This window comes from Tachysurus vachellii, chromosome 17 (genome assembly GCF_030014155.1).
Source record: "Tachysurus vachellii isolate PV-2020 chromosome 17, HZAU_Pvac_v1, whole genome shotgun sequence".
NCBI classification, from domain to species: Eukaryota; Metazoa; Chordata; class Actinopteri; order Siluriformes; family Bagridae; genus Tachysurus; species Tachysurus vachellii.
In genome coordinates this window covers 21,481,242-21,503,741 of record NC_083476.1, presented here as the reverse complement: position 1 = coordinate 21,503,741, position 22,500 = coordinate 21,481,242, and the positions used below count along the sequence as shown (strand labels likewise).

General features: G+C 42.3%; 2 protein-coding genes across 3 annotated transcripts in view; one reads left to right on the top strand and one right to left on the bottom strand.

The window, feature by feature from the left end:
* Nucleotides 1-627, top strand: part of rars1 (arginyl-tRNA synthetase 1) — an 18,980-nt gene extending 18,353 nt beyond the window's left edge. The window contains exon 15 of the mRNA XM_060890972.1: nucleotides 433-627. Coding sequence (XP_060746955.1) covers nucleotides 433-542 — 110 coding nt within the window. The 3' untranslated portion in view covers nucleotides 543-627. The remainder of the gene's footprint in view (nucleotides 1-432) is intronic.
* A 1,758-nt stretch (nucleotides 628-2,385) lies between these two features.
* Nucleotides 2,386-22,500, bottom strand: part of si:dkeyp-23e4.3 (rho GTPase-activating protein 7) — a 63,450-nt gene continuing 43,335 nt past the window's right edge. Inside the window, exons 1-14 of one of the 2 annotated variants that reach the window (XM_060891602.1) lie at nucleotides 19,939-20,117; nucleotides 16,327-16,398; nucleotides 16,155-16,236; nucleotides 16,010-16,073; nucleotides 14,635-15,905; nucleotides 14,385-14,558; nucleotides 11,367-11,526; nucleotides 10,990-11,188; nucleotides 10,662-10,875; nucleotides 9,203-9,317; nucleotides 6,581-6,784; nucleotides 6,281-6,495; nucleotides 4,731-4,904; nucleotides 2,386-4,029 (exon numbers count right to left, since the gene is read on the bottom strand). In XM_060891602.1, coding sequence (XP_060747585.1) covers nucleotides 3,921-4,029; nucleotides 4,731-4,904; nucleotides 6,281-6,495; nucleotides 6,581-6,784; nucleotides 9,203-9,317; nucleotides 10,662-10,875; nucleotides 10,990-11,188; nucleotides 11,367-11,526; nucleotides 14,385-14,558; nucleotides 14,635-15,905; nucleotides 16,010-16,073; nucleotides 16,155-16,236; nucleotides 16,327-16,398; nucleotides 19,939-19,951 — 3,066 coding nt within the window. In that variant the 5' untranslated portion in view covers nucleotides 19,952-20,117 and the 3' untranslated portion in view covers nucleotides 2,386-3,920. Of the gene's footprint in view, nucleotides 4,030-4,730; nucleotides 4,905-6,280; nucleotides 6,496-6,580; nucleotides 6,785-9,202; nucleotides 9,318-10,661; nucleotides 10,876-10,989; nucleotides 11,189-11,366; nucleotides 11,527-14,384; nucleotides 14,559-14,634; nucleotides 15,906-16,009; nucleotides 16,074-16,154; nucleotides 16,237-16,326; nucleotides 16,399-19,938; nucleotides 20,118-22,500 lie in introns of those variants that run through there. The other variant, XM_060891601.1, reaches the window with a different exon arrangement.

Genomic DNA, 22,500 nt, shown 5'->3' with positions numbered 1-22,500 from the left:
CCTGTGATGGGTTGGCACTCCGTCCAGGGTGTATCCTGCCTTGATGCCCGATGACGCCTGAGATAGGCACAGGCTCCCCGTGACCCGAGGTAGTTCGGATAAGCGGTAGAAAATGAGTGAGTGAGTCAGTGAGGGTGAGGTGTCGTTATTCACCTCGTTCACCAGATGGCGCTTCAGAGCCACAGCGTAAGACCTGCTCGGCTCTTTAGCTTCGTCGTCTCGTAAATATTTATCGTTTGATTCGTCCAGCCGATTGTACTAATCACTTCGAACGGTATCGGATGCTAAAAGAATGTTTTTTTTTTTTCACACACACACCCTGAAGTATCGAATCATTTTTTTGGAGTGTTTCTTTGTTGAGGTGGTGAAGCAGGAACTTCCTGTTCGTCTTGTTTATTTAGTGACTTTTTTCTGACCGTTGTTCTTCCGCAGGAGAGGTGGTGAAGGTGAACATGTGGAGGATGCTCCTGTGCGAGGCCACAGCCGCCGTCATGGCCGAAGGCTTTGACATATTGGGCCTCACTCCAGTCCAGAGGATGTGAGGCTACGATCACGTGACCTTCCAGCCGGTTGTTATTATTAACATTTGTACTGTAAACCAAATAAAACACCAACGGCTTTAACGTGTTTTGCTCGTGCTTGTCGTTTATCTCTTTACACCTTTCCAGTGGTGTAAAGCTCCTCGTGTAAAGCTTCTCAGGTTCCCCTGAAGAGATGGATGCGACTGTGTTCGATGTCGGTGAAGGTGATAAATCTAAAAAGGCAGCGCTTCGTCGTGTCAGACAGCGTATACGGTTATGTAAGCTCGTATAATCGACCCGACGACCTTCGAACATCGCAGCGGAATGTTTCTTCAATCTGGTCGACGCTTATCCGGAAATTTCTATAACGCTTCCAGTTCTCTTTACCGTCCAAACAATCCGTCCACTTCGTCGTCTTTAAGTAACCTCCACCGCAGCCGCTCGCTCAGGAGCTCGCCTGATAACATCAGCTTTATTTTTATTTTTTTATCCAAGACTTCATTAGGGATCAAAACTATATTGTAATACGTGAACTTAGTTAAGCACAAAGTTTCTTCAACTTTTTCACGATTTAGAGACGATTAATGCTGCGCTTTGGCCTGATCGTCTGTACGGTGATTAATTAGCCAGATTTCGTTTACTTTTAGGTGTTTTTTATTTTTTTAAATTCTTTGCACTTTCTCATGTCCTGATAAGTTTGCGATGTAAATTATAGATTTGAAAAATACATTAATTACTTTAGTGGAGCTGAAGGTAAATATATTGGGTTGTTCGTCCTTATCTTTTTATTAGCTCCAGCTCTTGTACGTGTGGAAAGTAAAGAAAAGGAGATCGGCGGTTTTTTTTTATTTTTTTATTTTTTTAAAAACTTTAAGGTTGTTGCTGCGAGTTATCACTGAATAATATGAGTAGAGTTTGTTCAGCGTTACTGATGAACTGAAAGCCCCGCCCCTTTTTATAGAAGTTAATATAGAAAGTAGAAAGTGTAACTAACTTTAGACAAGTCTATAGATAACCTCAGTTTATTTTATTTAGGGATGAAGCTTTTTTATTTTATTTTATTTATTTTATTTTATTAAATCAATAAAGTGATTTAGTTCTAATTTTTATAGATTTTTTTGTTTGTTTTTACACTCCACTGAGGCATGAAATTAACACATTCATTCATCTTCTACCACTCATCCGAACTACCTCGGGTCACGGGGAGCCTGTGCCCGTCTCAGGCGTCATCGGGCATCAAGGCTGAAATTAACACAAATTCTTACAAATAATATATATATATATATTTTTAAAGATCTATAATTTATGATCTATCTATAATTTTGATTTGAAACCCAAAAACCCAAAAAAAATCTTAATTGTGTGTTGTGCGTGTATGTGAGAGTTTGTGTGCGGAAGTGTGTATGTGTGGTGTTTGTGTGTGCTTGTGTTGTGTGTATGTTTGTGTGTGTTGTGTGTGCATGCGAGTGTTTTGTGTGTGTGTTGTGTTTGAGTGTGTTGTGTGTGTGTTGTGTGTGTGTTGTGTATGTGTGAGTGTGTGTGTTTTTGTGTGTGTGTTGTGTGTTGTATGTGTGTGTATGAGAGTGGGTGCGTGTGTGTGTGTTATATGTGAAAGTGTGTGTGTGTTGTGTGTGTGTGTTGTATGTGAAAGTGTGTGTGTTGTGTGTGTTGTATGTGAAAGTGTGTGTGTGTTTGTGCCGTGTATGTTTGTGTTTGTGTGTTCTGTGTGTGTGAGAGTGTGTGTGTGTTGTGTGTAAATGTGTGTTGTGTGTGTTTGTGTGTGAGTGTGTGTGGTGTGTGTGTGTGTTGTGTGTGAGTGTGTGTTGTGTGTGTGTGCTTTAATAACACACTACACAGTTGACTCTGTATGAAAATACGATCTTTATTGAACATTTTTACTTCATGCATATAAACCATCTGATAAACATTTCATTCAAATGCAGGACAAAAGGAAAATATATATATTTATATAATTATATATTTTTTCAACAATGACTGCACTTCAGTAGAGCTAATTAGCTTAACATGTAGCATAATGTAGCGTGAACAGAATAAAAACAGAATAAAACAGCTCGGTCGCTCCGAGGCATCTTTAAAGCTTTAGATATGTTTAAATAATATCTTCTGTAACATTTAATAGCTTGTTAAATTATATTAACTCATCATAAAAAGATTTATAAGTTCATTTTAATAAATCCAACATATTTAAATACGTACTAATACATATTCATACTGCAGCGTAACTGGAAGCTTGGAAACGTCATTAAACTTCATTAGAATATTCCGGATCACATTCCCGCCTTTTCCGTTGGACTCGTCACAAATGATTCAAACTAAATACGTGAAAGTTTGTTGCGGTTCCCGTCGTGAATCACGGCCGAATTTTCTGAACCCTTTGACGTGACCGGTGTCGAATCGTCCCAACATAAATATTAACCAACAAACGACAACGATCTTAATAAAGTCCAAATGTGCAATAGTTTTACATTCCGGTGACGTACTAAAATACTCATGACCCAAATTTGATCGAGTTTCAAAATCATTTCTTTTTGACCACTTTGATTCGTTTTCCTTTATAGACCGTAGTACAGTGAACTCAAGGCTCAGTTTACCGCCATAAAGTTATTATTGCACCTAGTGGTCAAACATAGGAACTGCAAGCCTGAAGCACTAATAAATACGCTGCCTGCCTCGTGCTCATGTTCTAAATATTTATATCAGAAACTGATATTGTCTTCACAAACTAATAACTTCCTTAATCAAATCCCAAGTTTGTTTGAGCTGGTTGAAGTTTTTTTTTAAGCTATTGTAAGATGTAGGTGTTGCAGAAACCTGGCAACCCGGATTCATTTAAAGGAAACGCACGTGACGTATGAAAAAGTTTTGGCCTCTCAGTTGTATTTCATTTTAGTTGTTATTAACATCCTGCCTTAACAAAATCTGCGATCACGAGCCGCCGCTAGAGGAAAAACACCTCCTGAGTGACGTCTCCACGTCGAACACCGTGGAAGCCCAGAAGAAGCAGATTTTCACAGTCTCTCAGACGTCCTTTTGAAAACTCTCTGCAGCTGTCGTAGGAAACCTTTGCAGTGTGTTAGCTTGTGAAACGTCCTTCAAATGGGATAAGACATTTCATTACTCTGACATTCTTCCTTGTCAGTCTCGATAAGCCAAGCAGTCCGACTGTCCCAAAACGTCTCGTCTTGTCTCGTCTCATCATACGTTTGATTTTCTTCCTCAACCGGAATAGTCTCTGCAATACAAAAGCTCTGGATGTGTCTCGTGTTGGCTGTGAAACACCTTCCGAAAGCCTGTGGGCTCCTCGTACGACGTTACGTATTTTTTTGTTTGTTTGCTTGTTTGCTTTTCTTTTCCGTCAATTCGCTCCTCTGTGTCCTTTCATAGCTTCACATCTTTCGTCTTGGGCTTAAAGGAGTCTTTAATTGCCACCAGGCTGTGCGAAAGCAGATGCCCACCAACTTTATTGTGCCACTCCAGAGATCGGCCCCTGATAAAGAAACACAGTTATATTCTGCTCCGTACCGGGACTCTTGTGAGATTTATGGGCCGTAAGAGCCTCGCACAAAGACCGGTTTACTTTCAATTTCCTTCTTAGCTAATGAGATCGGCCCCATTAGGCTTACAGACGATGTTAAGCAGACTTAAAAGAAACAAATAAACACGAGAAGCTGTGTTTGGCCTAAATGAATATCAACAAATCTTCAACTTAATGCATTTTTTATTTTTTTTGCTATTGGGTTTTAGAATTCAAAGGAATACGAAGATTAGCGTGAAACTCGCTGTCGTAATTAACTTAACGTTGTGACACGGAGGAATTGAATTAATATGCAGCGCTGGACCTGACTCTTGGGTTCAGGAGTAAAGTGTACAGTACACTGCAACACAGAGGTAAATATATATCTCTTCCTGTACCTTCCCAAACCTGTCAGCTAGTCTGTAGACGGCTGTCAAAGCAGCTAGCGCAATATTTTCAAATGATTGCTCTCGGATTTCTTCCACCATGACAGGACACGGGTCTCAATTTTCTCAACAACGTCTTTTTGGATCGCGTTGTTATGTTTTGTTGATTGTACAGAGCCAAAGCTTGGAATGAGTTATGCAGAAAACAAATTGATCTTCTAAGAAAATACAGGACCGATCTTTCCTGATCTTGCATTATTTTCGCTTGTGTAGATCAGCCAGACTCACCTGGTATCTGTGCGGCAGAAGTGTGTGAGTCGTGACTTCTTTGTCCCCGTCGCCTCAACCAGGAACATGCAGCACAGCACGCGGGCTGTAACCCCTGTGTTCGGTTTGTCAGCATGGTCCACTGAAGTGGCCGCAACGAACAGAGGTCCTGATGAAGGATCAGACCGCCACGTCCTGCAGGTAAAGGGGTCGAGAGGTGCAAAAGACAGACATGAGTGTACTGTGTGTACTGAATAACAGAAGCACTGTCACTGATCTGAGCTTGGAACGTTACTCTCTCTCTCGCTCATTTTCTACCGCTTATCCAAACTACCTCGGGTCACGGGGAGCCTGTGCCTATCTCAGGCGTCATCGGGCATCAAGGCAGGATACACCCTGGACGGAGTGCCAACCCATCACAGGGCACACACACACTCTCATTCACTCACACAATCACACACTACGGACAATTTTCCAGAGATGCCAATCAACCTACCATGCATGTCTTTGGACCGGGGGAGGAAACCGGAGTACCCGGAGGAAACCCCCGAGGCACGGGGAGAACATGCAAACTCCACACACACAAGGTGGAGGCGGGAATCGAACCCCCAACCCTGGAGGTGTGAGGCGAACGTGCTAACCACTAAGCCACTGTGCCCCCGGTTGTGGAATTAAAAATATATATTTCATTGGTCTATTTCTCAAACTATAACCAAACTAGTAGTCTTATTGAAACCTCCATGACTGTGATCATGGAGTTAAGCAGCAATGATCGAAACCTAAATCTTAATTAATTTAGTGTTTATTTGTCCCGCAAATAAATTGAAGGTAAAACGTGTGAGGCAAACGCGCTAACCACTAAGCCACCATGCCCCCCAGGGAATGTTACTCATCCGGAAAAAAGGAGAACATTTAAACTCGATCACATCTCAGATCACTTTTAATCTAGGTGTCTAGAATAACAGAGCTTTTTAGAAATATGGGGAGCGCTGGCTTGAAATGTATATCATAATGTACTTTTTTTTTATGTTATAAGACCATGTAGAAATGCAGATTTAGTGTTCAGAGTTAAATCTGATCGAAAAAAAACTGATTCACGCTGATTAGGCCAAAAACAAAATCTAAAGGTTTGGTAGATACACAGGAAAAATCAAAAGCATGTAAAAATAACCTAAAAAGAGCCCCAGACATCCAAGGGTTAAGTGTTAACCCCTAACAGACCTAAAAAAACTGCTTAGGATTGTTTATTCCTGAGAAATTCCTGCTCATTTTATCCTTGTTTAAAGCTCTGATTAGGGCTTGGACCAACAACCTACTGATCATCATCAGCCCAAACTCTGAACTACTGAGCCGTCCCTTTCCAGCACAACATTTTAGCCACCACAGCGTTTAGATCATTGTAGTTACTATAATTTATAATTTATTGGTGAAAACATGATTAGAAGAAACTATGCATGTGATTTTCCATAAGGATCGACTCGATCTTCTCGATTTAAACTCACAACCATCCAATCAAAAGCCCTTAATCATGAGCCACCTCTTCTTAACACACCCTGCTGCTAGATCAGTACCTCAATAGCAGATATTGCTGAGGTGGTCTGGTGCCAGCCGCCTGCAGGGTGTACTGGTAGATCTCAGATTCCTTGTCCAAGGTCTCGACCTCGCTGTGCTGGAGCTCGCTCTGCCACTGGCCGTGTTCTCTGAGGACACGGTGAAAAACGTCTTTCTGCGGAGCGTCCACTTCAACTGTCCCTCTCCACAGCGGTAACCGGTATCCGTCCTCCACCTGCAACGTGCAAAGGTGTCCTTGTGACCACAACCTGAGCCTTTCCATCTCTCACCTTTCTGCTATATAACTCATGACCACTCACCTTTTTAAAGGCCACGTCCACATGATCCGAGGTGGTGCAAGCGACCCAGCTTTTGCTCTTCTCCCTCGCCTCCCTCAGGAGCTGCTGGGTCGAGAGGTCTAACCGGGCGCGTTCCGCGAGATCGGTCTCGATTGTATTTAAAGCAGAGCCTCTGTCCACGTTCAGGACGTCTTCAGGGTTCCTTTCGTGCCAGTAATGTGGCATCTGAAGGAAAATGAGGTTTATTCTGATTAGTCTGTGATATTTATACGAAAACAAATCTATAACAGAATACAAACATGACTAATGATAATCATCTCATTTACATTTATAACATAATTTTTATCCACAACGTTCAAAGACAGACTAACCTTCTACTATCATATCATTTTATTTTAAATAGCATTTTGGAACAATTTTCTGGATAGAATAGAATAGAATAAAACGGGGCATAGAAGCCTTTATTATCACCACATATACATTACAGCACAGTGGAATTCTTTTCTTCACATACCCCAACTGAGGAGGTTGGGGTCAGAGTGCAGGGGCAGCTATGATACAGCGCCCCTGGAGCAGGGAGGGTTTGAGGGCCTTGCTCAAGGGCCCAGCAGTGGCAGCTTGGCTGTGCGGGGCCTTGAACCCCGATCCTCTGATCAACATCCCAGAGCCTTAACCAGTTGAGCCGCCACTGCCCCAATGGCATGAATCTGATCTAAAATGAGTCAGGACTCGTGGACACAATCTATAAAATCTATAAAATCCAGACAAGAATGTTTTGATAGATTATTTCACAGTGAAAGAATTTGGAGTCCAAAAAAAGGAACAGTTTTGGAAATCTTCAAGACTATCTCCTTAAATCAAGCTGATTTAAAGAAGCCCTTTCTAAGAACTTCATGAACTTCAGTGTCACCGATGGTCAGAATGTACAGTAGGATCGTGGAAAACTCCGCAGACTCGACGGATTCTTTTTAATGTTTTATGGCTCCCTGGAGCTAGCGTTTTATTATTTGTATTATTTGTATGACAGAAAAGCGCTCGCTCTCTCGTCAGGGGATACCACATGAGAGGATAATGGGTCAGCGTGCTCAGGGAGTGAGGGATGGCATTACTCCTTTATCGCTCGTCAATCACATGACGTCGTGTGCATCTCTGCAATATGTGTATTTAAGCAGATGATTCGTTTTTGCATTACTGTACTTACCCCAAGGGTGCCAATAATTCTGAACCTGACTGCTCCTATCATCCTTTACTTAACAACCCACAGCTCATCATTACATGGATTATGTTTTATCCAAATATATTAATGACGTTGACTCGGCTCATTCGAACAGTCTACATGTTTAATGTACGCCGTTCAGCCTTTACCGTTATTAATGTAAACGCTACGGACGAACGACTGGAATATCGCTTTTTAAACGAGTCTCCTTTCTAACCGAGCAGACAAAAGTGCAGTGCTGGAGGTGACGTTTTATCTCCACACCTTCATTACGTTCTATTCAGCACTGAAAGAGGAGATAAGAGAGTTGATAATCAGCTGCTACTGGAAGTCAGTCAGGAAGAAATGTTCAGAAACGTGTGCAGTTAAAAGCTTGGAATTTATCAACCCTTTCGATATAAATTGCATTTATTTATTTATTTATTTTAGCAAAAATGGTCAATCTCTATTGCACAAAAAGGACAGACTGCTGCATTCCAAAAACCTTAATCTTTAGTTATGAAGTATACAGGAATTACAAATGCAATGGCCAATGAGCAGAAAGGGGCGTGTCTTGTCAATATGGGCGGAGTGTTCAGTGCGCATGTGTGACGTTAGCAGAAAGCGGTTTTAACATTGACATGGAGGATAAAAACAAAGAAAGAAAGAGAAGAAAGACTTACGATAAGGTAAGAAGTAGGACGTGTTAATATAGGATCAGCTTTCCAGCGCTGGACAGAACTGAAGGAGCAGGAAGTTGGTCACATATTCACAGATTGGAGTTTCCTGAGTCAATAACTCCTGAGCTAAACACTGTTACTACACAAATAACACCTCTTTTCTATCGTAGTAATGTAGAGACGCAGCTACAACCGTGTTTTGTGTAGTAACAGTGTTTAGCTCAGGAGTTATTGACTCAGGAAACTCCAATCTGTGAATATGTGACCAACTTTACTTAAGACGCCGAGGCGCTTTTTTCCTTCTCGATAGGTGAGTAACGTTGGTTTTGCTTTGTTACACAGAACTAATATATGCCTTTGTCCTTTATATGATTATACTTGTGTGTCATTTTTGCTTGTTTGTTTATCTACAATCGTATTGTTCTTTCCTTCAGCTATGATAAAGACACATTTCTTTCTGCTAGTTGCCTGGGTTACGTATGTATGTGTGGGCGGAGTTATCAATACAGGGGTGGGACCCATTTAGGTTAGGGGCGTGTTTGTTTTGGTGATTTTATATGTCAACATTGGCTTTCAAACAACGGAGACCCCACCTTTAAGGTTGGATTGGAAGAACTCGAGTGTCCTGCACAGAGCCCTGACTCAGTGCAGACTTCACAGAAGAGAAGAGTGGAGCTTGAGAAGTTCAACACTCCACATCAGGTGTAAACATACATCTGGATATAAACCATATGTTAGATTTTGTAAGATATCAGAACGGATCAGTACCTGGAACAGTCGTGTACACTCCGTCACCATATGCGCCAATCCCTGAGTAGCAGCCAGGTTCTCACTCAGATCCCTCTGGTCCGGTCTTCCCAAGCTGTACTTCCTTTGACCTGCCCTGTATTAAAAAAACAAAAAAACAAATAAAATAAAATGTCATAAGTATATTTGTGCTGCAGTTTCTTGTCAGGTTTCCACAAAACAACTTTCAGACCAATCCTGTTTTATTACTTCTAACATCATGCTTGGTGTTTAGTGACAGAAAAGATATGATTCCATATTATAGTGGGATTATTTGGAGAACTCCACTCTAAAAGCTCAGCAGGAAGAAGGAGCCAGAAAATAGATTGCAGTCTGGACCTCCTGGATGTGTTTATTCTACGGAGCTCTGCTGGTGACGTCATTACCATCTCCACTTCCTCTCAGTGCTCTTATCATGGCCTGTCATCTCCAAATACGCCATGTCTCATGGGAAGGAAGTAAGAACGTGGTGGACATGTTGTTCTAAAGCTAGTTGTCTCCAGAATTCATTTAAATTTGTTCGGACCTTCAATAAACGAATCTGGCTTCTATGTGAGTGAGTGAATGAGTGACGTGATATGCAGCTAAGTACGGTGACACATACTCAGAATTCGTTCTCTGCATTTAACCCATCCAAAGTGCACACACACACAGCAGTGAACACACACCCGGAGCAGTGGGCAGCCATTTGGGTGGAGCAGTTGGGGGGTTTGGTGCCTTGCTCAAGGGCACCTCAGTCGTGGCCGAGACTCGAACCCACAACCTTAGGGTTGAGAGTCAGACGCTCTAACCATTAGGCCACGACTGCCCTAATTTCAATTTGTCAGCTCTAATTTGATAACTCTGTGCAACAGGAAGTCACTGATGATTGAGTTCCTAGGCACTTAATTTATAATAACTTGTAAATAATAAATGCTTTTTCAAAAGTGTTTTTTCAAGTAAAGATATATTTAAAGTTTCATATTTTTTATTTTGAGATTAAGCTAATCACCCTGACAGACATCTTTTTTCCCCCCAAGATGAAATCTATTTTGAAATCATTCTTTCATTTATTCAGCTCATGTTTTAAGTTGAGCTTTACACTAAGACGTAACATCTTGTAGATCTAGGATAGGTTTACATTTATGGCATTTGACAGACGCCGTTATCCAGAGCAATTTACATTTTTATCTCATTTTATACAACTGATCAATTCAGGGTTAAGGGCCTTGCTCAGGATCCCAGCAGGATTTAAACTCAACCACATCCCCCAAGATGTAAACCAGATGTGGTGTTGGTCCTGAGTCGTTCTGTTTCATGCTTTTATTTGCCCTGAGAACTGCCCTAAAGTAAGGATTAGGGAAAATAATTAATCAAATACATCTAACTTCTGAGTGAATTGCTAGAAAATGGTCAATTTTATTTAAAATATATACGGTATGTGAAAGAACATGTCAAAGACCTGCTGCTGGTGCTGTCTCTCTTGAGGACGTTGAGATGGAACAGAGATGGAGCCAAACAAACAGCGATATTGGTCGGGGTCATCTGGTTTTCCTCCACACAGGCCACCACTTCATGGAGGAAGAAGAGGAGGCACTGAAGAGCTTCTCGGTTCTCGTCAGGCAGGAGGAAGATGGCAGCCTGGATGGCTGCGAACTGATGGTCCTTTGGGAAGTCTGTGGTGGATGAAAGGATGACTCAGTCAATGGGAAATTTTTTTCAGAAAACTTAGCGAAGCTTCGCGCAACATTAGATACAGTACGAATGGAGGCCTGCTTGGGAATGCCTACACTGGTAGATGTGCAGGAAGCTCTCGCACAGCTTGCTGGAGAAAATGGGTTCGGGTAGATCTCGGAAATACTGCTTTATCATGTCAGCTACGTCAAACGCGCACTGGTCCTCAAAAGAGAAGCCTTCGGGGTCTGCCTCGATCATGTCTCTTAGGTACTGGATTCGAGATTTGACCCCAGACTTGCGGAAAAGGCCAACCTGTTGAACATAAATGATGAAACGTAAAATAAACATGTACAATGATGATGGTGATGATGAAGCACCCAATGACCCTAAAAAGAACCCCATTGTTTTATCTCCCTTTAGACTAGTCAAAACTTTCTGATGCTTCTTCTAGCATGACCTTAATAATGGAGGACATTTCTGAGGATCTCACCTGGTCTAAGCACTCAGTCTTGAGGTACTCCATTGCTCTGAGGATGCTTGGGGGCAGCGGTTTCCCAGACCGCTGAACACTCTGAAGCAAAGGTACACCAAACACCTTCCTGTTCTTGTGCTCAGAACCTTTTATATTTCTGTAGACTTTCGGAACCGTCCTATGGGGGAAAAACACATGATATTCAGCTACTGCATGTCAAACATGGCTGCAATAAATAACAGGAGAAAGATTTCCTCGTTTGTATTCAACTGGAGTATTTTCCTATTGCATAATGTCCTTTGAAAGATACAGAGAAGAATCTCCTTTGGAAGCATCGGTTAAAGCCGGTGAGTGTTTTTGTTTGTCGTTTCATTTGTCTGTTGAAGTGCGGCGCTCTCCTCGAACTCCACTTACTCAAGTGTTTAAAGAGGTGTGGAAGCTGTGAGGGAAAAAATGTGTTAAACAAATACGCATACAGATGTGAAAATAAAAGACGTGTGCAGTGAGGGACTAAAAAGTTATGCATGAATTTTCTTTCTTGCTTGCAAATGGACAGAGGCTGTAATGGATGGAGCTGAAGTTTGTGGGACAAATAAACACTAAATTAATTAAGGTTTAGGTTTCGATCATTGCTGCTTAACTCCATGATCACAGTCATGGAACTTTCAATAAGACTACTAGTTTGGTTATAGTTTGAGAAATAGACCAATGAAATATATATTTTTAATTCCACAACCGGGGGTTCAAGGTGGCTTAGTGGTTAGCACGTTCGCCTCACACCTCCAGGGTTGGGGGTTCGATTCCCGCTTCCACCTTGTGTGTGTGGAGTTTGCATGTTCTCCCCGTTCCTCGGGGGTTTCCTCTGGGTACTCTGGTTTCCTCCCCCGGTCCAAAGACATGCATGGTAGGTTGATTGGCATCTCTGGAAAATTGTCCGTAGTGTGTGTGTGTGTGTGTGTGTGTGCCCTGTGAAGGGTTGGCACTCCCCGTGACCCGAGGTAGTTCGGATAAGTGGTAGAAGATGAGTGAGTGAGTGAGATGAATTCCACAACCGAGAAGTAATAGCGGTTTACTCATTGGATGAAGCTTGAAGTGTTTTTTTATGATCCATTTCAGACCTACCTCGATAGAGTTTTTTTTTGCAAAGATCTGATCTGCTCATAAGCTACACACCTGAAGAGCAGCTTCTCATTATTTTGTACAGATAAAACTTCAATGCCAGCTGAGTCTCAGATTCCAGGAACTAGCCAAGCTTTCTATCCAGACTGTGAATTTTCCAATTTTCATCTAATGTGGTTTCCTTTGATATCAGAGCTAGCAAAGCTTTTCATTAGACTTTACTTTCCATTTCGGCCTAACGTTCTTTAGCATCAAACCACGCATTTGAATTCAATTAAAAAGACAATATCGGTATCCTGTTCATTCCATTATCCCAATGATGCTCCACTACTGGCTAAACATGGCACAAACATCTCTTGACTTCCTGTGGCTTTGTCAACAGCAGCTGATTTTGTACTTTAGAAATTAAAAGAGAGGAAGAAGCCACTGGACTGCAGCAGACAGGACTTATCTGAAATCAAGCATCATACACAGAACTCACAGAGCTGAATACTAAATAAAGTAAGTGTGTGTGTGTGTGTGTGTTTGTGTTGTGTGTGTGGATAGGGAACTTAACAAGGTTATTTCTTTTCTACTTAGCCCAATGGCTGTTAAAACTAATAGACCATTACTTTTCCCTCAAAAAGTCAATTACGCTGTCCTTTTTGCCTTAAGCAATCAGTTTTACTCCACTTTCCGCATGGGAACTTATAACGTAGAATGTTTGATTGTTCCTTCATTGTGTTTCTATCCATCTTACACTCGTCTTTATTTATCAAGCTCAAAAATGCTCACCGAATAGATGATGGATCGTTCTAATACCTCACGGTGACTGATGTGCGCCTGACGTGCGGTTAGACGACCTGCACCGTCTTTCCTTCGTTTTCATCGTACTCTTTATGTTAATCAAAATCGTTAAGTAAAATTTGGTCGTGCAGGTCCTGACCATAGATTTGGCCATTTCAGGATGACGTTATTAACAGGATAGCTTCAAACAAAAAAGCCTAGAGGCTCACCCGAGACTGTAGGCTACCATCTAGTGCTCGTTTTTAGAGTTACCAGGTACAGTAACTCTGCGCTTGAGAGTTGACAACATACTGTAGTGTCATCTGGTGAACAATCTATCTGCTCATATAGGATGCAGAATATATGAGCAGTCTATGAGCATGAGGCAAAAGCTGTTAGTAGGAATGCAACACAGAGAAAAACCTGAACGTGAAAGGGAAATGGAAAAACATGTCATCGGCCTATCGACATCCTTCAACACTGTGTACAATATAAGAATACAATATCAGCACCGTGAGTAATTCTAACAGCAAGTGGTATTGATACTTGAGTGATGCTTGTCTCAATAAATAATTGTGTTTGCAATATTTATGAGTGCCGTCTGTCTGGTTATTAACCCTCTCATTCCCAGAGGGAATCTCTCTGGAGGTCTGAAACTTAAGGAAGTAGAAGGATCAGTTATGTTATTGTAGGTTATTGTTAGGTTATGCTTACTGTATGTAAGCATGGTTCTCTTACTGAGTGTAGGACTTGTCTTGATGTAAATGGCCTGGTGGTTACGCTAACTAGGTTTGCCATTCGTACTCGATGAAGAAACAATCAAACAGGAAAGCTCCAGTAGTTCTAAAGGCAACTGTCCGGAACTGTGGTAGGTTGATTGGCATCTCTGGAAAATTGTCCGTAGTGTGTGATTGCGTGAGTGAATGACAGTGTGTGTGTGCCCTGTGATGGGTTGGCACTCTGTCCAGGGTGTATCCTGCCTTGATGCCCGAAGACTCCCTGTGACCCAAGGTAGTTCGGATAAGCGGTAGAAAATGAGTGAGTGAGTGAGTGAGTGAGTGAGTGAATGTGTGTTTTCATATATTAGTAAAGAATTAATCTCTGAACCCAGTCTACATTTTTTCACTCTTTTTATCTCCTTGTATATCTTACCAGTTCCATCCTTGTTTGCAGAAAGGTGAATGTTTATCCATGAGAACGGTCAATCTGAGCAGACTCAGTCTCTGCAGCATTGAAACACAAGGAGCAAGTTGGGACTCAATGGCTCGGGTGGTGGGGTTAGGTGTCGAGACGATCTGTTCACTGCACCAGTAAAGTTTTCGATCTCTGAAATGTACAAAACCAAACAGTGTTATATTCTGCAGACGTAGATTTTCCAAAAAGTGGCTGTGGTGTCTCTTACCCAGAGATATGCACCGTATTTGGCCTCTCTTGTGAGATTTTGTTGCAATTTTGCTTTGGGCCATTTGGATTTGTTTCACTCTGCTCTTTGATCTCAAGGTGGATATCAGTCAGAGACGAAGGGGAATGCGAGTTGGAGTGGGAGAAATCTGAATCTCCATCTTCAGGAAGTTTGTCTGTCCATGCAGTATCCTTTTGCTGTAGTCCAGTAATACGTTCCATAACATTATCCAAGGCTGAAAACACATCGTCATCCATAATTTGAACGTGATCTGGGACGTTGTCGTAAATGCTAACACGATGGTCTTGTGCCGCCAGAGGACTGCAAGGTGGTTCTTCGGATGGACTGCTTCGACATCTACGACGATGGAATCCATGAAAGCTTCCAGTCCTCCAGTTGATGGAGGTATCATCAGTGGGTGACAGCACAGTATTGTGCAAAACGGTGGGAAATGTGCCTGGCTTGTGACCGTGTGGAATCTCAAAAATGGTGTTACCATTCAGACCGTGCTGGTTGGGGAGCTCTTGCTCACTAACACAGACTGGCTTTTGTGCTTTTGATTGAGCGTTCTGTCTTTTCCAGTTACTACGTACCTTGGTGATTGGACTGGGTGTACTGACTGCACTGCTGTTCTCCGAGGGACTACTGCTGGAGCCATATGGTGGTGAACAGGACAGTTGACAGGAGGTCTTATCTGCGAGCCCTGAAAGGTTAAGATGGTGAAGTGCCTCATGCTTGTCCTCCTCATGACCCTCCTGTAGTACAGGACTACCTATGACTAACCGTGGTTTTCCACCTTGACCATGGGGCCATAGCGTTGACCCTCGGACTCTGAGCTTGTCCATCTTGCGAAGAAGGCTCTGACCCTTCTTCAGAGGAGGCTTTGCTGGGAAGCACTCTTCACTGCTGATGTTATGAGGCTCTCCAGGAGATGGAGGTCCACTGTAGGAGGTGTCTGGGGACAGGTACTTGGAGGTAAAGGAGGATCTAGAGGAGCTTCGGCTTGTCTCAGGCTCTTCAGAGGTTTTTAGGGTGGTACCACCCCCATCACTGTCAGAGCTGCTGGAGCTGTGCATGGACAGACTCTCCTGCTGTTCACTGCTGTCTGACAGAGATGCCTCACAGCTTTCAGACCTTCTAAGACTTGCGATATGGCTGTCCACAGATGGCAGAAAGTCCATACCATCTGTACGTATCCAGCGCCTACTCTTTCGGTCGTAGGACCATTTTGGGCTGATGGCACAGGGCTCCACATCGTCATCAACCTTACCCTAGATTACAAAATAACAAATGGACATGTCAGAAGGTCCTGGTTGAAGATTCAAATTCAATGTTTGTTTCATGGTGTGAACATTTATTCTAAACATCAACTCACTCGTTGTTTGTATCTGCTCAGATCCAGCTTCAACTCTGCACATTTGTTTAAGGTGTTTAATCTCCTGGATGCAAAAGAAAGCATGAATAATTATAAAATAATAATAATTTCCCCCAAATACAATCCAGAAAAAACATACACTCACATGCACAGAGAGTCTAATGTGTCACGGTCCAGGAAAACATGATCACTCTTCACCCAGTCAAAGTCAACAGGAAAGTGGCAATCTAGACACCAAACAGAATTACAGGTGAACACGGTGTTTGCTGTTCATTTGAAAGTGTGTGATTGTTAGAATTTTCCAAATAAGCATTTACTTTTGAAAAGCTGTGCATACTGAGGGAATCCGGCGGCTCGGAGCCAGTCGCAAGCCTCCTTTGCTTCGATTTCTAGAGAGAAACAAATAAAGTGAGACGTTTTTGATTGCTCTGTTTTTACCTGGCAAAGATTAGCGATCAAGATTAGCGATAGTTCACAACACAAGAGAAACAACTTCTTTCTTATGAATTCGCATGGATTGTTGTCGACCCAATGCTGGATAATCAGACTGTCGCTCGTCTCTGTATTTAATGATGGACAGAGAACCAGAGAAGCAGCCAGATTACCTCGCCACGTAACTCCGTTCATCTGCCACCCATTTACTTTCACCTTTTCTGATTCTTTTCTAACAGAGCACAACCACGAACAGATGGTGGAAACAAATCCTTTCTTCACACTGGCTGGTGAGCCATAAAACCTCAGTGCCTGGGGCGCTTTCTGTCTTTCCCATAGGCGACTGGAGGGTCAAGGGAAGACAGCTGGACCGGGAGCTACATAGCACAGATGGCTCCGTTATGTAAACAGTCTGAGTTTTTTTTTTTTTTTTTTTTCCAGCTCTCAATGTAAGAGCTGTATGCTGTATGTGCCGCCATGCTGGATGTGGCTGGTGGGTGTAGCTTCATTAAGTGTAGTTGTTTCACCTCAAATGTTCTGAACACCTTTAATAAACACAATGGTGCAGCTTAGCTGTGGAGGACCAATGTACAAATAACGATGTACGGTATGTAAAGCATGGGAGTAACTACTGTAGCTATGAGAGCAAGCATCTATGTTGTGTTTCTAACATATGAGAAGGTCAATCTAGGTTTTTCCATCAGCGTTTAGCTCCCAGACATTAACGTCTTTTTCAGATGCACATATTACCAAGTTATAACACAAATGTTTTGTGTATGCAAAATCATGCGCTCAGTTGGTGGATTAAAAAAATAAAAATTAAATTAAAAAATACCCATAATGTTGCTAGCCACCTTGAAGCACCTTTGCTAGATGCTGTAACGTTAGCTGGCGTATAGCATATTAGCTTCAGGCTACGTCACATTTTTAACATATTGATATAGTTTTTCAATAGAAGTGACTGTTGTCTTTGGGCTGTCTCTCTCTCTCTCTCTCTCTCTCTCTCTCTCTCTCTCTCTCTCTCTCTCTCTGTCTCTCTCTCTCTCTGTCTCTGTCTCTCTCTGTCTGTCTCTCTCTCTCTGTCTCTCTCTCTGTCTGTCTCTTTCTCTCTGTCTCTCTCTCTCTCTCTCTCTCTCTCTGTCTCTCTCTGTCTGTCTCTTTCTCTGTCTGTCTGTCTGTCTCTCTCTCTCTCTCTCTCTCTCTCGCTCTCTCTCTCTCTCTCCCTCTAGAAGTGATTGTTGTCTTTGGGCTATCTCTCTCTCTCTCTCTCTCTCTCTCTCTCTCTCTCTCTCTCTCTCTCTCTCTCTGATCTGTCTCTCTGTCTCTCGCTCTCTCTGTCTGTCTCTCTCTCCCTCTCCCTCTCTCTCTTTCTCTCGCTCTGTCTGTCTCTCTCTCTCTGTCTGTCTGTCTCTCTCTGTCTCTCTCTCTCTCTCTCTCTCTCTCTCTCTCTCTCTCTCTCTCTCTCTCTCAGACACACACAATCACTTTGCTTTTATTCTGCACAAAAATGTCCTTTTCTGTTTGAGAGGTCAGTTTGGCAACTACACACATTATCCCGCAAGGCTGATAGAACTTTGCTGAGGTACAGAAAATGCTGCATGTACAAAAAAAAAAGGTTCATCCTACAGCAAGATGCTGTTGCAATTTATAGCGTAAATATTGCAATAATGAAGCAGAAATATAACAACATGTCTAATGAGTTGAAACAAGCTCATTTTTAGAGCGAGAAAGATGGAAATGTGAATTGAATGATTACTCGATAAATCTGAATAATTAACGAAAAAGTCTGGAGTCAGAGCGATTTGTGGAGTAATAGAAACACAACAAAGCATTGTGTACATGAAGTGTGTCACGCTTCTGCACTACGCCTTTGATCCACCCTGAATTCGCTCTCTGAACCAGTTGTATTTATAATAATAATCAGAAACTCGGACTGCGGCCCCTCACCCTGGAGGAAGATGTTTTCAGTCCAATTCTCTTGCGTGCAAATCATATGTGCGATGGTATCACATGTGTCTCCTTTCATACAGCCGCTTCCTTTTCTAAATAATCTGGGCGGCCCTACAGGAAGTCATGCATTTTTAGACTTTGGAAGCTGATAACAGATGTAGCATGCAGTTGTACTCCTCCCAGTCTAGAAGCCTTTACTTCAGAAGTTTCTGAATGGTCTGGGTGGGTCTTGGCTCGTGGTGATACAGTACTGTACGTGCGCCCATGCTGCACACATGCAAAATAAACAATACATTAACAGCCATCACCAGAAGTTCAGCCAACATGCTTAGAGATGTGGACAAGAGGCAACGGTCAGGACTTCATCTTGAAGGCATCTAATAAACAACACAAAAAAACTCTACGACTGATTACGCTAGATCACGTCTCAGACGATTGAGACGAGTAAAACTAAGCAAAGTAAAGACTCGGGTGTTTTGCTGAAGGTGAAGAGAATTCACAACCTGAGATGAGAGCTTATTGGAGATTATTTGATGTTTTAGGTTTTGGAGCTGAAAGGTGAATGAAAGTGACATCAACATCATATCAACAACAACTCGGTTTGTTAAAACTATTCCTGATGTAGGACTTTGACTCTATAGTGATTCTATCACAGTTTGCTAATTTCCTCTCATTTTTAATCATGAACGCCGACCCTCACTAACCGCCGTCACAACCTTATATTGTATCGTGAATGACGTTCAGTGCGTCGTCATAGTGAAGGACGGGACAAGACAAACATCTTAATTACAGCGACAACTCGTCGGCTCGTTAGCTTTTTAACAGTCCGATGAATAACCCTGACACGGCACAGAGGAGGTTTTTTTGAGCTGTTTAAATATATACTACTTTTTCTACGCCCTTTGCTTTGCTTTCCAGCTGTTTCTTCTTCTCCTCGTGTACAGTTTGGTCAGTGACGAGCGCGATTTCCGTGCAAAACAGGCGCTTTTTTGCTCTCGCACAGGTCCGCGAGGTAGAGAAGCATTAGGTCATAGGTGTAATTGCTTGCATGCCCTGTTGATACCTCTGGTTGCTAACAACACTCGCTTGAACGAGCGCCAGTGGAGCCGTGGAGGAGATCTGCTGCTTCTCATAGCTGAGAAAACAGCCTCTGTGAAGCAGGGTTTCTAATTTCTGAAGAATATATAACATTTCTAATGATCACAACACAAGAAGTCAGCATTCACTTGGAGGAAAATAAACTGGGAGTATTATATATGCAACACATTTTTTGGCAAAGCAACATTTTTAACCCTTTTCAAATTCATTAAGTCTAAAAATTCGGTCATAAAACATTTCAAAGTTCACACAAGGTCTATTTCTAAACATGAACAATTTTTTTTAGTATAAAATCCTCCAGTAATAAACCAATAATCTGTCTACCATCTACTCTGAAACGTTTTGCGAACATTTACACAAATTTAATTTGTTTTTTTCCCCATTGGCCTCAGAAAGAAATAAAATTGTATAAACACTAGCAAACAGACAAATAAAATGTTTTCACTTACTAGTAATCAACATAGCTGTAGAGTCGAGTCTCCGAACTCAGTGTGTCGGCAGTGAGAAATAAATGACAGCGGTATAATAAATAGTATATAAATAGTCCTAAGTCATGATACTATGATACACATAATGTTCAGATCACAAAAAGGAGCTAACTACGTCTCTATTCAGACTGATGATATCACTGGGACAGCATTTCCCTTTCAGTGGACTGAACCACTAAGTGGCCGAGAGGGTGGTTCCCATGGAGCATCAAAGGCAAGTTGTTAGAGTTGTGACTTCTATAATTTACAGAATTTTGGGCTGAAATGTAAATTATTTCTATTGATTAAGTTTAGAATCATTTCTAAAGTAACAGCTTATTCCTGGGGAGCTGCATACAGTAGCAGATATCCCTCCATTGGTGATAAAGTGGGAGAAAAACACTTGTTGAATGAGTCAATTTGTATTAAACATTGAAAATTGATGAAAAGTGCAAAAATACTGAAAATCTGTAAAATACTGAAAATTGCTGAAGAAAATAAAATTGTTGAAATTCTTAAAATTCTACAATTTTAAAAGTTTATTTATTTATAATTATTTTAGTGGGGGTCACGGTGGCTTAGTGGTTAGCACGTTCGCCTCACACCTCCAGGGTCAGGGTTCGATTCCTGCCTCCACCTTGTGTGTGTGAAGTTTGCATGTTCTCCCCGTGCCTCGGGGGTTTCCTCCGGGTACTCCGGTTTCCTCCCCCGGTCCAAAGACATGCATGGTAGGTTGATTGGCATCTCTGGAAAATTGTCCGTAGTGTGTGATTGCGTGAGTGAATGTGTGTGTGTGTGTGTGTGTGTGTGCCCTGTGATGGGTTGGCACTCCGTCCAGGGTGTATCCTGCCTTGATGCCCAATGTCGCCTGAGATAGGCACAGGCTCCCCGTGACCCGAGGTAGTTCAGATAAGCGGTAGAAGTGAATGAATTGTTTTAGTTGACCTAATTTTCAGTGTTTTTTAGGTTTTAGGTTTCTATTGTCGACCTTTTAGAAACATATTCTAAAGGTCGGCTTTTAAACAATAATTCGACAGCATGTCACGTCACACATGCTGAATCGTGGTAGGATATTTTTTCATCTCTGCCTCCTCTGGTAATTTTCATGTCCTTCTCCTGACCACTGCTACCTTCCTCAAATCTTCCCATGCTAGGAAACTTTTTTTTTCCAGGCGGTTAACTGCCACGTCATTCTGAAGTTAACAACCTATTATTTCTAGATTGACAGATTTCATAAGCCGTCAGACATCCTCCAGATGCTCTAAGTGCCAAGTTGGCAGTTTGTACTGAAGTTTCCAATCAATCTTCGCTCTACACGCTGACACCACGGGTCAACTTCTACGACAAATATATCAAATGTTTCTTAAGAAAGCTTTTTAAGGGTTTGTAAATGGATCGAAAGAAGTCTGATGCACTTTTCTGCACTTCTCTTTGAGCCAAACTTCAGGCTTTTGATGTAATCAAACACCCGAGAGAGCCATTAGAGCTAATGGGATATCAAGGACTCGATCCTAATGAAGTCTCAGAGTCGAAAACTATTAGGCGTGATTGGCCTCGTCGATATCGGTGTGAGAGCGTAAGGCCGGTTCGGACGTTCACCTCAGCTTGCGGCCACGCGTCACGTGCGTACGAGGTTTATGTATGCAGAACACGTTCACGTGACCTGCTGTGAAGCGTCAGTGGCTTTAACGTGACGCTGAGCTCATAATAGAGATCTGCTGAGCTGTAATTCTATTCTGTCTATTTGTATTCTATTTTTATGACAGACAGTTGAAAAGGTGTTACGTGTCACGTCGTACTGCATACGGTTATCATTCATTCATTCATCTTCTACCGCTTATCTGAACTACCTCGGGTCACGGGGAGCCTGTGCCTATCTCAGGCGTCATCGGGCGTCAAGGCAGGATACACCCTGGACGGAGTGCCAACCCATCACAGGGCACACACACACACACTCTCATTCACTCACACACTCACACACTATGGACAATTTTCCAGAGATGCCAATCAACCTACCATGCATGTCTTTGGACCAGGGGAGGAAACCGGAGTACCCGGAGGAAACCCCCGAGGCACGGGGAGAACATGCAAACTGGGTGGAGGCGGGAATCGAACCCCCAACCCTGGAGGTGTGAGGTGAACGTGCTAACCACTAAGCCACCGTGCCCCCCATCAGTGAAATTTAAAAAAAAAAAAGATTTTAGTAAAATTAATCACAAATTCTAATGTTTTTGATTAACTACACTTATGTTTAAAGAAAGCTACAGTACTGGGCTGTGAATGTTCTTGCGTGTTATTTAACATTTTTTGGTGTCTAGCAGAAAGAGACAGGACTCCGGAGTGGACGGTGCAGAGCTAACGGAAAACATGACATGAGCACTGGCTCCGTCGTGTCCACCAGCGAGTCCCACCCTTATTGTGTGTGAAGTCATTTGGCTCTCAGGACACGTTGCTCTCCTCCTGTTAACGCTTCGTTTCCCTTTTTTTCCTTTTCTAACTCCAGTTTTAGCTCGAAATGTTCCGCCTTTTCAGACCTTTAACCTT